Genomic DNA, 17,319 nt, shown 5'->3' on the forward strand with positions numbered 1-17,319 from the left:
ACATAACCTAGAAAGTAAAGCAATAAGCCTAGAGATGGAAAATCAGAGCTAAGTGACAATAAAATTAAAATGAAAAACAGTGCAGACCAATATCTGAATAATAAGAGTTCCAGAACAGGGAAAATGGTGGAGAGGGGATATCAATGAAAATTTTATTAGACTGTCCCAGAACAGAGATAGCAGAATGAAAGCACTTGGTTACAATGCTGAAATCTTGAAAGAAATGTCCAAACGCCAATGAACAATACCATTCATTTTCAGAAATCTAGACAAACAGAAGATTTTTTAAGTTTCCAGAGAAAAACAAATCCCTGGATCTTATACAAAGATCAGACATCAGAAACACTTCAGATTTCTGAACAGCAATTCTACTAAGAAGAAGATGATGGAGTAGTGTAGTTCAGATTCTCAGGAAAAATAATATCCAGCTTTGACTTCTTTGCCCAATGAGAAAATACATGTACATCCAGTATTTTGGATGTCACCTCAAAATTGAAGAGTAACAACAAGAAAGAAAGAAAGAAAGAAAGAAAGAAAGAAAGAAAGAAAGAAAGAAAGAAAGAAAGAAAGAAACATACCGGAGATTGGAGAGGCAAAGGATTCTGGTTAAGAAAGATCAGAGGATAGCAGCTATAAAGTCTGAATCTCAACGAGTTCCTTTTGGAACGTGGTAGGGGCTCTGGGAGTTTGTCTTCTGAAAGATTAAAATTGTTTTAGCCTCAGCAGCTTGAGAGGAAATTCACACAGTTGTGGAAGAGTTTGTGGTTGAAAAAGGAAGAGATAGAGAGAGAGAGAGGGAGAAAACTAAGGATTTAGGCAAATACTATTTGTGAGGAAAAGAAACTACCAATGGTAACAAAGATAATATGTTCAAAAGTAAAATTAATCATTGTGGGCTGGAGAAATAGACCTCAAATCAACTCTGTTTTAAGAGTTCACCTTAATTATATTAACAAAGAAAGTTTGAAACTAATGCATGTACAAATACTAACAAAAGTAAAGAATGATTTGCAATATGATAACAGGAAAAAGAACGGCTAAAATATAGTGAGATGATTCTATCAGTTTATAGAAAAACTCACAAGAAAATTATGAAGTAGGGTTCAGTGGAAAACTTACATTGATTATAATTGATTGATGTTGATCTGCATGTATAATGAATTTTCTTCATATTACTATAATTCAAAATACCATTTTTGCACACTAGAAGCAACTATACTAATTAAAAAAGTATGTAAAATGATCCTACTTGATAGCACAGTCTCTAGAAACCTAAAACAAAATCTAATGAATTCAGATGGTAAAATTGAGCTAAATATCAAAACCAAATGCAAAATTATCTTGAAGGGGATTAATATGTCCTTAATGTATGGAAATAAAAACAATATTTGAGAAAAGGAAGTGGTCTTACGTTTAAGATTATACTCTCTCCAATTTAACCTATAAATTGCAATCCCAGTAAAATACTTAGCAAGGTTCTTTTGTTCTTTGTTTTGTATTTTTACTAGAAGTAACATGCTAATGCAAAAAATACATATGGTGAAGACCAATAATTGAAAGATAATTTTTTTAATATGGTTAATAAAGGGTACTTATTTATTTTTTTTATTTTTTTAATTTTTTTAACGTTTATTTATTTTTGAGATAGAGACAGACAAAGCATGAATGGGGGAGGGTCAGAGAGAGAGAGGGAGACACAGAACCCGAAACAGGCTCCAGGCTCTGCACTGTCAGCACAGAGCCCGACGCGGGGCTCGAACTCACGGATGTGAGATCATGACCTGGACCGAAGTCGGACGCTCAACCGACTGAGCCACCCAGGCGCCCCAAAGGGTACTTATTTAAACACCTATCAATCATGAAGCTCCGGAAATTGAATGTGTTTTAGTATTTATACTATAATGGTGCCAATAGTCAAATGGAACAAAATAGAAGGTTCTAAAAACACTTGTGATTATGTAGAAAAGGAAACGTTTTCAGAGAAGCATCAGCTTTATTGGTCTTTTGTGCTTAGAAAAGTGGGGGCTTGGACACCTAAGGAGGGTTCTGTGGTCTCTTCCCCAGTCACTGCTGGTGGAGGGCTTAAGCGGGGTCCCAAACCAAGCCAGCCAGCTCTCTCGCGATTTTCAAGAGCAGGTGTGAGACCTCCACTAGCAACGATGGCGGGAGTTCTGAGAGTCCATCGTCCCAGGTCCGGAAACAGCAGAGACCACGGGTCGCCCAGGGTGGACTGCAAGAGAGGGCTGGCTAGGTGCTGCTTTGGCAGAGGGAGGGGCGTCTTGTCCGGCCTCTGGAACTGTTCTGAGATTGAGGCCGGGCCTGGCCCCTCATCAGCCCATCACTGGGCCTGCCCCTTGTCCGTAGGTGGGCAAGATCCTTGTCCCGGGCTCCCCAGCTCCGCCTCGTGGTCCTCGCCGCCCCACGGTCCAGGAGAATGCGGCAGCCAAGGACTCGAGTGAGCCCCGCACTGGCCAGCGTGGCCTGACTGCGTCCAGCTGGGCGTTTGGGGAGGTTTACTGAGGTTGTACTTCACCGGGAAGGTAAGCAGCACCCCCATGCAGTTGTGCAGCATGAGGAGCTGGAGATGAGGACCACCAGGGGCCAAAAAGGCAGAGCCAAGGTCTTCAGTTGGAAGGCGTTGGCCCTTAGCATCTTGATATCCAGCATGTCCTGGGCGATGCTCTGCTTATTGGAGCAATGGTCAAAAATAAATTTAAAAAAATGCCTGTGGTTACATAGAATAGGTGACAGAGTTGGAATGAAAATCAATGGTTTAACCATATCTATTGTAAATCCTTAAGAAAAGAAAAAAAGATCTGTTGCTAATACCACACACGCACACACACACACACACGCACAGCATTCAAATGATAGCAGTGAGCTAACTGTCCAAAGAAAAGCTTTAAAAATATTAAAAGTGAAGAGACTATCCGAGGCCATATATTTGACTTTGATTTAGGAAAATATTTTTGAGTAAAAGATAAAAAGAAATTACCATAGAAGGGACGACTGATAAATTTGACATTAAAATTAAACATTTTCTGGGATAATAGAAACTATTATCAATGTTAAAGGAAACAGACATGAAGAAGACATTTGTGATGGCATAAGAACAAATTACTAATATTCAGATATATACAGAATTTCTTGCAAAATAAGAAGAATAACAAACAGTGGGAGAAACATGCAGGACAAAAGATAAGGATGCACAAGAGATAAACTGAAAGGCCTATAAAACTTAAGTGAGGAGGTGTATCTCATTCAAAGTGACAGCAAGTGTCGAAGACTGAGGTAGAAATATTTTCAACACGTTCAAGAAATAGGGAGGTCAGTGTGAGTTCAAGTGGTTAAAGGGAGAATGGAAAGAGATGAGATCAACGTTGACAGGCGAGGGCTACATCACTGGGAATGTTGTAAATTAGGGTGAGTTAGTGTTGTAAATGGGACAGGAAGCCATTGCTCAATTTTGAGCCCAGTAGTGGTGATGTGTCAATTGGCATTTTTAAATAATCACTGGCTAGTGAGTGGAGAGTGGGAACCACAAAATGATGGAAATGGAGGTGGCACACTGTGTGGAACACTCACCACAGATGATGCTGATTTTTGTTGGGATGGCAGCAGTGGAGGCAGCGAGAAGCAATTGGAAATATATTTTGAAGTCAGAAAGGATTTGCTTATGGAATAAATGGGTAGTGTTAGAAGGGAAATCAATGACCCTCTAGGTTTTTAGTCTGAAAAACTGGCTTGATTATTATGAAGTTTACTAAACTGAGAGGAGTTGCTTTGTGGGGAGGGTGGAAATGAAGCATTTTGTTTAGGACGAGCACTATTACTCAAATTGTAAGTATATAATACATGGAAGAAAAAGATTCTTCAGAGTGCTGACATGGGTAAGGATGTAAGGAAAGGAGTGAAGGGACAGAGAAGGCTTCATTTGTATGAATTATGTTTTATTTTCATGATTGTTTTGCTTAAAGCAAAAAGGATCTGACATCAACTTGGCAAAATATTGATGTTGATGGAATCCTGGTACTCAGTTGTTTGGTTTATTATTCTCTATGTTTTTCTTCATATCCCATTATGGTGGCATCCATTTTGGGGGGGCGGATTATAGGCAGATTTATAATCCTGGAATTGATGGTGCATGAAGGGGTCAAGATGCTAGGTGGGAAGACAGTGAAGATAAATTATGCTAACTTTGTATTGACGTATGATAATCATGCAGAAAAAAATGTGCATATCAGAACTTCACACTTCAGTGTATTGCACAAACCAGTTTAAATTTAGAATACTTTATTTTTTAATATTTTTTCCATATTTATTTATTTTTGAGAGAAAGAGAGAGTGTGAGTGGGGGAGGAGCAAAGAGAGAGACACACAAACAGAATCTGAAGCAGGCTCCAGGCTCTGAGCTGGTAGCACAGAGCCCGATGTGGGGCCAGAACCCATGAACTGTGAGATCATGACCTGAGCCAAAGTTGGATGCTTAACTGATTGAGCCACCCAGGTGCCCCTAAATTTAGAATACGTTAAACTTCTATCCCCTCTTCTTTTTTTCTATGATGTTATTGTCATGTACTTTATTTCTACACATCCAAAGACATTACTATTATTTCTTTGTATATATTCAGTAATCATTTTTATATTTATTACATAATTAGAGTTCTGGTTCTTTCATTCTCTTCAGAAACTTTATTTGAGATTATTTTCTTCCATCTTGAAAACACTAGTTTCATGTTCCATTTACTGAATGTTCACTGGGGTAAATACCCTTTGTTTTTGTCTGAAATCATACTTATTTTACTTTCCTCTGTGAAGCCTGTTTTTAAGCACAGTGTAGAATTCTAGGTTGCTATTTTCTGTTACTGCTTTAAGATGTCATGTCATTGTATTTTGGCATCCATCATTTCTATTGAGAAAACAACAATCAGGATTAAAACTTGTTGCTTTGAAGTTCCTGCATCTTTTTTTCCCTAAATACTTTTCTAGTTTTCTCTGTATGTCTTCATTTAAAAATGTGACTATAATGGGATTCGTTTGCTTTTACTTTTATTTGTCCTTCTGGAGCTTCTCAGATCTTATTGTATCTGTTGGTTGATATCTTATACCAGTTTTAAAAAATTCTTCCCCATTTTCCCTTCAGATATAATTTGTGCTGCATTCTCTCTTTTCTCTCTTTCTGGGAATCCAATTTCATGTGTGTTGCAACTTTTGATTTGATTTCACAAGCATCCAATGATCTTATCTATTTTTTCTCATATATTTTCTCTCTGCATTTCAGTTGCTATATACCTAACTTCAAGTTGGCAACCTATTTTTACTTTCTGAAAGACTAATCTTGTGTTTTACTATACGCAATCTGCTGTAAAAACTTTCTATTGATTTATGAAAGCCAGACATTGTATTTTTCATTTTAGAATGCTCTTTTGATTATTTTTATTTCCACTTTTTACCTGTTTTTTCCATTTTTCCTTACATTTTCAAATATACATTATTACTTTTTGATTTTTTTCCCTTAAATACAATATGTTTATTATCTGCCATCTCCTGTTATTCTGTTTTTATTGTATAAGTCATATGATCTTACCTTTTTGCATGTATAGTAACTTTTTATTCTTATCACATATCATGTATAAAGAACTTAAAACCCCCAGAATGGGTCAGTTTTCACTAGAAAGTCTTCTTCATTTATTGGGTTATTTGGTCACCATGGATGATCATTAATTTTATGTATCAACTTGACTAAAACATGGTGCTCATTTATTTGGTCAGACACTAGTCTAGATGCTTCTATGAAAGTATTTTTAATGTAATTAATATTTATAATCCACAAGCTATAATTAAATCAAACTATTCTTCATAATGTGGGCAGGCTTCATGCAACCAGCTAAAGGCCTTAAGAGTAAAAACCGAAGCTTTTAAGAGACACTTAAAACTGTAATATAGAAACCTTGCCCGAGTTTCTAGACTGTTGGCCTGACCCAACATTACAACATCAATTGTTACTTCATTTCTGAGGTTTCTTTCTTTCACTACCAATTTCAGACTTTTTAGCTTTCACAATCTCATTAGCCAATTCCTTATCATTCTCTCTCTAGATGGATAGATAGAAAGAAGGAGATATATGGATATAGATTTCCTATTGGTTCTGTTTCTTTGGAGAACCCTAACTAATACATTACCACAATTCAATCAGGGATTGAGGAAGATAAGGGTAAGAAGCCATTTAGTAAGACTATGTTTACCACTGCTTATTCCTTTTCTGAGAGGGTGAACAATTCAAATAAGAGTGTTTCCTGACTCCTCTGCCCCCAAATTCTATAGTTCTACTCTTCAAAAATTAATCATTTTCTTGAAGCTGCTTCACCCATTGACAGAAATCTCCAGGAGAGAATGAGTGGGGTGTTTTGCCGCTTCAGCTTTGCACGAAGAACAATGCATGTCCTGCTTTATTTCTCCCCATTTGTCAAGGGATCAAGCCTGTACTTATAGCCCTTAGAGGCACTGAGAATAACTGTATGTCCCTAAATAAAAAAATATCCCTGCATTCCCTCAGATTCAATTTGACATTCCCTGGAAGGGTTTCAAAGTTCACCTATTTGCCCTTGTTTTTCCATTTGAGTCTGAGAACATCAAGTCTCTAGGAATGTGGACAATTCTATTCTGGCTTTCAGAGGCTTTTAGCCTGGACCTTTAGCCATCTACAGACCTATAATTCAACAAATGTCTTATGAGAAGGCATTTGAGGACCTTCATTTCTCTAATATTTTCACTCTGTCACCATGTGAGCTCTAAAACCTCTCCTGTTTTCTTCTTACCCTCTTTTGACAGTCACAGATTTTTGCCTCCAAACCTAGCCCAGAACAGGCACATGCCCAGAACAGGCACATGCCCAGAACAGGCACATCCCCACAGGGAAAAAGAGCTTCCAGTCCCCAGTTCATTTTTTTACCATTCTCTCCTCCCAAGTTTTAGTCCATTCAGTTCTTGTTGTTCACACAGCAATTTGGCCTTGGCAATACGTTTTCCTTGTCACCTATGGTTGTTCTAGATTTTGTCAGTGGGAATGTTGTACTGTTATTATTGCCTAGCTACCTTATCCTACTTTTAAGTTAAATTACAGATGTTTACAATGACTTACCTTACAGTTTCAGAGACAAATTTGGATTTGCATTTCTATCCCTAGGTCTTCACTGAAAAATTTAAATTTGTCCCCTGGTAATCTATGTATGTATATTTCACTGATGCAACCTTATAGTTAAATGGAATCTGTACTAACTTACAGACCCCATCTTTTTCAATATAAAGAATAATATTTTCTTTACACACCCTTATAATGTAGACTTTTCATTATGGACTTCTAACTTCATTTCACTCCATTCAGAATATTCATCCTTGCTAAGAAAGTACTACAAAATGAACTCTCTATGCCTCATATCTGTGGCATTTGATGTTGATATTGATTTATTTCCTTCCGCAGGTAAATAACTGTGTATTATGTACTGTGAAATGTTGAATTCAAAAGAATGGAAACTTGGGTCTTATCCTCAAAGGAAATATATTTGTAGTTCCATAAGGACTTATAAAAATAATAGTTCAAAATTAATACAGATGCTATGAAATTTTATACACGCAAACACACACACACACACACACACACACACTATAATTGGGCACCAAGAAAGAGAGGGTAATTCAGCCTTACAAAGGAGTTTGAAATGACTATGGATTTTCAGGGTGGATAAATTAGTGTAGTGGGGAAGGAGACAAGTTATAGAGGCATGATATTGTCTGGGAACTAAGTTTCCTCATTTAATGAAGATATAACAGTCTCTCAGTCAAATGAGCAAACCCTTTTCTGAAGAGAGCATCTATCTTGATTTCTCAGTTCCTTTTTGTGTGTGTGGGAAAACACAGAAAGCTGACCAAGAATAGGAGTTTTTAACCTAATGGTCTGTGGCCATATTTCTGAGGCTATTTGCACTCTTGGATACTGTGTATATATAACATTGTTTTTTTGTATTTTACACACACACACACACACACACACACACACACACACACTTACTTATGTAATTTCTTTTATAGGATAGCATTCATAGCCCTTTTTTGATTCTTATTTAAGCCCATGCCTCAAAATATCCAATGCATGTGAAGATCCAAACCCCTTTTCATTTTTCTTGACCAGAGCCCCTAGAGACGGCAGGCAGCTCCCTGGTCCTTCTCCTCTGGGCTCCCAATCATGTACTTGTTACTCTCTACTTTCAAGATGAAAGCACCTTTACAAGTCTGAGGAACCCAACAGCTTCAAATACTGCCTGCACAGCAAAATCTCCAAAACTTTGAAATCCTAAAATACCACGCTTAAAATTCTCATCACTTTCTTCAATTTACAGTAGATCAATCCAGTTCAGAAAATACTTATTTAAATAAATTCCTTCAAGGCATAGCTATCCTTTAGCCCTTTCCTACCTTTCCCATCTCCTATTGTCAGCCTTTGTTGGTGAAAAGGAAGGAGGAAGGGTTCTCAGCTGCCCATGTAACCCATGCATAAGTGACCATCGGTTTTAATTCTTTTCACCTTATTGATTAGAATGAAAATCTCTTGGTTTTAATCATTTTGCATTTACTTAACAATTTAGACATGTGTTTACAAAAATCCTGTATTATAAATCCAAGATGCTTAAGAAGACTTCTCCAAGTGGTGGGGAGGAATGAGGTATAAAATGTTGATTTCATTTTCACACCACAAGGGACTACTTTGCATAATTAGGTGATTTTCATAAATATAACAAGGAAAATGTCAGGCTTCTAAAAGAATATGAACCTCCTCTAAAATATTTCCCCAATAACTCTCTTTGGAAAAGATAAACTGGGGGACCAGGGTGGCTCAGTTGTTTGAGCATCTGACTCTTGGTTTTGGCTTAGGTCATGATCTCACAGTTCCTGAGTTCAAGTCCCGCATCTACTGTCTCCCTCTCTCTTTGCCCCTCACCCACTTGTTCTATATTTCTCTGTTTCTCTCAAAATAAATGAACATTTTTACTTAAAAAAAGAAAGAATAAACTAATACGTCAGACAGAATGTGACTACGGTTTATTATACATATCATTTAAGTTCTTGAAGCAACTAATGTTCTGTAAACGTGTCTATGGATAACTTAACTGAATCCCTTCAGTGTCATCTTGGTATCTTTACAGTACTGGCAAAGGAATGTACCCAAGTTAAAACACTTTAAGATGTGGGTTAGCTATAGTTCTAGCAGGAGAGGTCATGTCTTCTTGAATTTTATATCACTTTCTGCAAAGAAAGCTAACCTGTTGCAGGGCCTTGAGTAATTTCTAATGGCTTCAAAGAGTGCACCCAGAACTATAAGATGATTCCAGATTAGACTCCCCACTCAGGGTAGTCCATAATCAAAAACAAAACAAAAACAAAACAAAACAAAACAAATAAAAAAACAAACCCATACAACTTTCAACAGGCTGAACTCTTGGAAGACCAAATGAGAAAAGGAACCCTTAGTTATTGAATCCAGACTCTACCAGAGTTTTTCCTCTTGAAGGACATTCTCTAGAGAACCAATATGGAAAATAAACCACTAATTTTGTTTTTTTTTTACAGACCCTAAGCTATGCAGACATCATTATCCATCCATCATTTAATCCTCTATACTTGCCTCTGGTCCAAGAATGAGATTGTTCAAAACAGTATTAACTAATATAAATCATATATTTGGTGTATTTTTAAATTATAATTGTTTTTATAATCCATTTCATTGATAAGCTTTAATTTCTCCTCTCCATTTCTATTTTTGAAGGAAAAATTGTTTCATTGGGATTAGTAAAAATTGGCCATATTTTTCCTACATCACAAATATTAAAATAATGCCCAGTTTTACTCTGTAAACCCCACATAATCCAAATAAGATTTGTCACTCCTCTTCCCTTTTTTTACCCATTCTCAACAAAATGAGTAACTATGTATTTATTTCTGACCATATTGTATTTACTTGCTTTAACATGCTTTTGGCTGTTTTCTGATGCTAGCCCATCTTTACTACGACTATTTTTTTTGATGCAAATTTGAAGTATTTGATCCAATGTCTTATTTTCCATTTGATACTATACTACTCATGAGAACAATTAAAGCAAAATGCTAATAATGTTACTACCAGAATAGCACAACGAAATTGCCACATCCTGTATTTTTTTTTTAAAAAAAATATAGAATATATTAGCTGTTTGAAGGACTAACAGGCATAAAATTATCACTATTCATTAGAAAATATATTCAATAACTTCTGATACTTTTAAGTTAATGCACACACACACGAAAAATTGTTAAACTCATATAACAAACGTTACAGTCCTATAAATTCATCAAAATGTATCCTTCAAAGAACTAGTCTAACTGATATAAATATAATTCTAATATAATTTTACAAAGAAGATTCAAATTTTCTCTACTATGTTTTTTCAGTTTTTGAAATAGAACCAAATACCAACAATTACCAGTATCCAAAAAGGTATCAATATTCGGAATGAGAAAGAATCTCACATAGCAATATACATTTCCCTTATCTGGCAGGAATCATAGCTTTCCTGGCGGTGGTGACAGATACGGTTTTTTACTTTTTAAAACTTACTCTTCATTTTCCTCCAGACAAGGGTGAAACTATAGGTAAAAACCTTTTATCAGTTATTCTTTTGGTAATAAATTACTTAAATTCCCTGAACTATATAGACACTTTGATTATTTTTTTTATTTCTTTATTTAATGTGAGGAACTGAAAAATAAAAATGAACATAGTAAGAGATAAAGATTCCGTGAACATAGCACCTAACCAAAAGTGTAATCTTAATTTAACTTCTGTGTCATAAAGAAAATAACTGATCATATCTCAGTTTCTTCCTCTTAAAAAAAAAAAGATGACCTTAAACTAGATAAGCTACAAGGCCCCTTTTAGCTTACAGACTGTTTTAGACAAATATCTTAAGATGAAGCTTTACATGAAATATTAAAAAATTATCACAGACCTGCCACATTTAAAATGAACAGGCTTGGGGCGCCTGGGTGGCTCAGTCGGTTAAGCGTCCGACTTCAGCTCAGGTCACGATCTCACGGTCCGTGAGTTCGAGCCCCGCGTCAGGCTCTGGGCTGATGGCCCAGAGCCTGGAGCCTGCTTCCGATTCTGTGTCTCCCTCTCTCTCTGCCCCTCCCCCGTTCATGCTCTGTCTCTCTCTGTCTCAAAAATAAATAAACGTTAAGAAAAAAAAATTTTTTTAAAAATAATAAAATAAAATGAACAGGTTTTCAGTAAATAATTTTTGGTTAAAATATTTCTTTAAAATCAATGGATTGCTTAGTTTTAATTACTAAGCTACTCAATACAAGCAAATGGGTTATATAATTAACCGCATCTAAACAGAAAAGTTAAATAATAGGAGAATGACTTTTAAATGTGCAACACAGTAGCAGTTGTTCAAGTTTCATTAATTGTCATGTATCGTGCCACGTCCTTTATCTGCTTGTGAATTTACAAGGAACACAGCAGGTTGTGAATTTTTAATAGGCTTTCCTCAAGGAAAGAAAAGGTCAGCATTAACATAAAATTCTTCTTAAAGATTTGTGGCACAAATGTTTCACACAGGAGAACAGGTGTTACAGAGGAACTAAAGCCACAATAATCTGACATTCTTTCTATGTTTAAAGAAAACTTAATGTTTCACATAATAAAATAACACAAGGTCAAATCAATACAAAAGTTATTTCAGAGTGGACGCTGTAAGTTACTTGGCACATGATCCGTAATCCTATTTCTCAGTAACAAAAACCACTAATTTTGTTCAATTAAATATTTGATCCAAGTATTGATACCTAACATCCAAATAAAAAAAGGGAAGAGTAATGAGAAAGCTATCATTTTCAGGACTAACTAATCCTGGTCTGATTTTTATTTAGTAAATGAGTTGTAGTCTGAAATAGAATTTTATCCCACACAAGAAATAAGAAACAGAGACATTATGCCAGGGAAAGGGTGGGGAAAATATACAAAAGAAGAGGTAATTGGAATAAAAAAGAGAAATTTAAGAGAAGAGAGGGCACTTAAGCAGGATGATATAATTAAAGAATTTTGTCCACTGGTCTTGTTCTGTAACTGCTAAGGAATCAGTAACAACAACATACCTGTTGTAAGTTAACTCTTGTCTCTCAAGGGTTTCAAACCAGCGTTTCAATCACTCAGGTTTCAGGAGGTCTAGAAATGTATCTCTCTGCCTTATAGTAAATATTTGTTGTAGTTTCTTTACTGGTCCAGTTGCCAAATATGTTTGGTTAAATAATATTTTGGTAAACATAGGCCAATTTTAAGCCCCCAAATATGATCATTTTGGCCCTTTATTCTAATGTCAACATTCCTTAAAAAAGAAGATACTTTGCAGAACCTGGGTGGCTCAGTTGGCTTAGCACCGACTTTGGCTCAGGTCATGATCTCACAGTTCGTGGGTTCAAGCCGTGCGTCAGGCTCTGTGCCGATAGCTCAGAACCTGGAGCCTGCTTTGGATTCTGTGTCTCTCTCTTTGTCCCTCCCCTGTTCACACTCTGTCCCTGAAAAATGAATAAACTTAAAAATTTTTTGAAGAAAAGATACTTTTTTTAATGCAATCTCTCTAATGGTTTAAGAAAAAATGCATTGTAAACCTGGCTTCTTAAGACCAAAACTTATAAATGCATAGGTCTGATTTTTTTCTGTTAAATATGAGAAAATTAGAAATCCTTTTCATTCTGATTCTCCAAATCACTGTCCAGCTTCTAACCCTCATCTCTTTGATCTCATTCTACCATGTTAGATTTCCTAATCCAATGGAAACTCCCACAGTATGTGATCCAATTCCAGGATTTATGTTCTCTTTCTGTAGTGTAAGTTAAGGTAAAAATCCTGCTGTGATTCATATTCTAAAACTGAACTTCAGAATAACTAAGAGATCCCCATTCTAGCATTTTCTTTTGCATGTCTAACTGATTAGAATGACAGAACTGGTGTTAATGATTCCCATCTTGTTGTATATCCTTTCCCACTCCGAATCTACATTCTATATTCATCTAGTGTTCTGTACACTTTGTAAAATGCAAAAAAAAAAAAAAATCCAAGTTTATACCTCTAGTCATTCTTTGGTAGTTTAGGTGTTAGATGCTGTAGGAAATCCACACACAGCAGTGGGCCTGTGAATTTCTCTTACACACAGCATTTGGATTTTCCATAGCAATAGAATGGAATCATTGATTTACTTTTAGAAGTACTTGATTCCTATGAGAGTAAACACATATTCCTCAATTAAAATTGTTGAATGGATAGGCAGTAAAAATCACAACTGTTTACCACAAATCACAGTTATCTGAACAAATGATTGATATCATAATCTTTTCTTGAATTCTTTCGATTCCCAGGAAGAATAAGAACCATGCAATGCTTGTGTGCTGTGTGGAAAATTGCCACTGTTGCACATTCATGTCATTGGAAAGTTTCTTGGAAGCTATGTGTGTTTTCAATTACTAAAAAGCATCAATCTTGCAACTTATTGAGAGTGGTTCCCTGGACAACACAGTCATATGTTACTTCTGAGGGCTTTTTAGTTAAAAGCAGACATTTCTTGAGTTTTTCAACCTTACCTTATTGTTTGTGAATAGCTAAAAAGCAGTAAAAAAATATTTGTCATCCGGCTTCTCTCTTTCTTTAAAGTACATATCCATTTGGGTTTCTTTCCCGATATATATATAATGAGTTATTTGTCCAGGAATCAGAAAAAATGACTTTGATCCAAATTTGATGGCTAAAGGCTAATTACTAAAAACCATTAACTAAAGAGAAGACTGCCTTTATTTATTTATTTATTTATTTATTTATTTATTTATTGATTTATTATTTAGGGAACAAGCACCTGAGAGTGGGGGAGGGGCAGAGAGAGAGGGAGAGAGAAAATCCCAAGCAGGCTCCATGCTGTCAACATAGAGCCACACGTGGGGCTCGACCTCAGGAGATTATGACCTGAGCTGAAATCAAGAGCTGGACACTGAACTGACCAGGCACACATGCGCCCCAAGAGCAGACTGCTTTTGTAGACCCAATAATACCAGTAATACAATATATTATCTGTATGTGTGTGTTTTAAAACATATATTTAACCTAACAGTTTTATGTTCATGTAAAAATGTTGTCACAGCCAAGTCATTGACATAAGCTCCGAAAAAGAAGAAAAAAGCCTTTCAAATAATATAAGCCTGCTTTAAATAGAAAATAATCAGTTTAATATTTCTACATGAAATTAGATGAAAATGTCTGTTGATGTAAATAAATATCAAACATTATTTAGATAAACATCTAACTAATTTTTGCGTAATTGAAAGATATTGTCTTCAGTTTTTAATTTTTAGGCTGCACATCAGTGTGTCTATTCTACCTTACGACTACATTTTATATGAATACTTAAAAAAATGTTTGTGATGATTCCTAAATTATAATAAATGCCTTCTAGAAGTTTAGAAAATCTGCGCATTGTTTTCATATTTCTTATCTGCTGAAAGAACAAAATAAAAATTGTAAACATAATCTCTTATTGCAAATAATCCAACTGTGAGCCCAGCATAGAAACTGCTTATTGGTTGGGTGGTTCAATTAAAGAAAAACTTATAATCCTTGTGTTGTACAAAGCCATGCTTGGTCCCTCCTACATGTTAGCCCAGGATGCAGGGTAAGAATTCCATGGAGAGCAGGGGATATTCACATCTAGAGCCTGCACATCTATTCCCAGGTAATACTCAAGGTACTTGGGACCCATTATTTCCTGCCCAAACATCCCTGAGCTTGCTTCTAGGTCCAGGGAAGCTCTCTCCTCCATGTCAGTCACCCAAAGACCAGACTTACCAACTGTTATATGCATCCCTAACCTCTGGGGGCAGTCCTAGGGAGTATCTGTTAAAATACAATATAGATGGAATTTGCCCACGAAAACCTGGAATCCTAGGTAGCATTTACACTGGGATGGGTTGTGCACTGGGCTGAGATGCCCACATGAATGCCTGCAAAGCTCTTTGACGTGAGTGGATTCTGGATGATTAATGTTGTGGGCATAGGCAAAGAAACAGACTTGCTTAGCATTGTCTTGTTCCTGCACAAAACTTGTTTGAGGTTTTTAGGAAGATACATTTGGCAAGGTAGGAGACTATATAAGACATATATGATTGTAGAATTTATTAACTTGGTTTATAATATTAGAATACATAAATATCTATTTGTACTCTTTTTCTGAGTTTCAAAAATAGCTGTGGGCAGTCTCTCTCTCTCTCTTTTTGTATGAACCAAAAAATAATGCATAGTGCTTCTAACATAGGAGCTATACCTCGTACACCTTTGCCTTTCTTACAGTTAAGCTATCACTAATTCTCCAATGGAAATGCAATAACTAATAGTAAGTTTATAAGAATTTCCTAAATAATAGGAGAATAAGAGAATTTTCCGCTCAAGAAAGAAATGCGAGAAGAAATGTTTACGGAAGCATATCAAGACCAACGACATAGCTTTGTCAGGATTTAATTGCCTATGAAAATGGTTATTTGCAAAGCAAAGTAAAGGGGGAACTGTGTTTGGTTTATTTTTATTACTTTTTCCCATTTAAAGTAAAAATCACACTGGTATCTGAAAGGCTAGCCTTGCTGTTTAAGATACACAGGTGAGTGTGTTCATACTTATTCAAGTCACATTTCAAGAACTAAGATAACTGACCCCATTATTCAGTGATGGGACATGAGAGACTGTTTGAATTCTTTCAGCATTATGTACTTTTAGGCATTATCATGGATATGCTCTTTTTTATTTCCCTTAGCTTCATTCAGACCAAGATAAAGGAGACGGATCACTCAAATATATTTTATCTGGAGATGGAGCAGGTACTCTTTTTATTATTGATGAAAAAACAGGTGACATTCATGCCACAAGAAGAATTGATAGGGAAGAAAAAGCCTTTTATACTCTGCGTGCACAAGCTATTAACAGAAGAACTTTGAGACCAGTAGAACCAGAATCTGAGTTTGTGATCAAAATCCATGATATCAATGACAATGAGCCAACGTTCCCAGAAGAAATTTATACAGCGAGTGTTCCGGAAATGTCTGTTGTAGGTAAGTTCATTTATAGGAGTTATCGTGGTATGTAAAAAGTATACAAAATAATTACCAGAAATTTTTAAAATGCTATGATCAATTAATTGACATTTTTGAGTCCCTCCTAACAGTACTTATTTAATTTCCTCATGTCGGAAATGAGTTAGAAAAAAAAAGATGAATCATTTTTTACATGCCATGGATTTGTAAATCTTTGCAAATAAGTAGATATTTCCTTTAAAAACCAATGAAAATATCATTAAAATTTAGTAGAAAATTATGAAAATATAATATCTTTGTCACATGGATTTGTATAACAGCTAGGTAAAATTCTGACCCCAAATATATTATAAGCACATTTAGATAAATATAGATGTAATATAGTCTTCATATACATTCTCTAGGTATAATTTGCCTAAAGACTTTGTCTGGTTTATCTAAATGATACAGAAGATGAAAATGATTAGATTATCTAATTCATATTATTTTAAAACATATTTTTCTTATAAGCATAATCCTGCTGATATAAATCTCTTATTCAAACAAACTAGTGGAAATCCACAATCACATACTGATATACAAATACAGATTTAGGCTGTAGAATCTGTAAGATGGAAGGCATGAAAAAGCTAGAAGTATAACACTCAAGATAATGGAACCTTCTTTTTCAATGGAAATAAACAGAAGTTGTTATTTGTAAGCAAAGAAAGTTAAGATTGCCTTATTTTTTTTATTAAATAGAGAATGACAAAAAACAAACATCAGGAAACAAAGGTAACATTTTTTTGGAGATAGATATTTAGATTTGGTAGAATAAATTTATTCCTCAAGCATGAGAGAAGTCATATAAGCCAATGCAATAATTCTGATTCTTTTCTTTTAAGTTACAATGGCACATTTTCAACTCTGCATTTCTCAAAAGCATTGTTCTGGGATTATTATTTAATATTTACTTCACTAAACCCCGAGGACTTTGGCAATTGCTTTATGATAAAGCTCTTTTTTTTATATCTTGAACTTTATTAAATAGCTTTTAATAGTTCATGGAACTTGGGATCCTCTTGGATTGTTTCTAAATTTAGAATTTAATCTATTCATAAAATTGTATTCTAGAGCAGATGTTAATTATTTTTATAGTCAATTAGTGGAGAGGAGGAAAGA

The 17,319-nt window shown here is 35.3% G+C and overlaps 1 protein-coding gene across 3 annotated transcripts in view; it reads left to right on the forward strand.

Annotated features, from left to right (window-relative positions):
- The window catches only part of LOC102954987 (cadherin-10), a 122,557-nt gene that overhangs the window by 44,426 nt on the left and 60,812 nt on the right, over nucleotides 1-17,319 (forward strand). For all 3 annotated transcript variants that reach the window (XM_042960623.1, XM_007075934.3, XM_042960617.1), the window contains exon 2: nucleotides 15,882-16,176. In XM_042960623.1, the coding sequence (XP_042816557.1) occupies nucleotides 15,882-16,176 (295 nt within the window). The remainder of the gene's footprint in view (nucleotides 1-15,881; nucleotides 16,177-17,319) is intronic.

The sequence above is a fragment of the Panthera tigris genome, chromosome A1 (assembly GCF_018350195.1).
Source record: "Panthera tigris isolate Pti1 chromosome A1, P.tigris_Pti1_mat1.1, whole genome shotgun sequence".
NCBI classification, from domain to species: domain Eukaryota; kingdom Metazoa; phylum Chordata; class Mammalia; order Carnivora; family Felidae; genus Panthera; species Panthera tigris.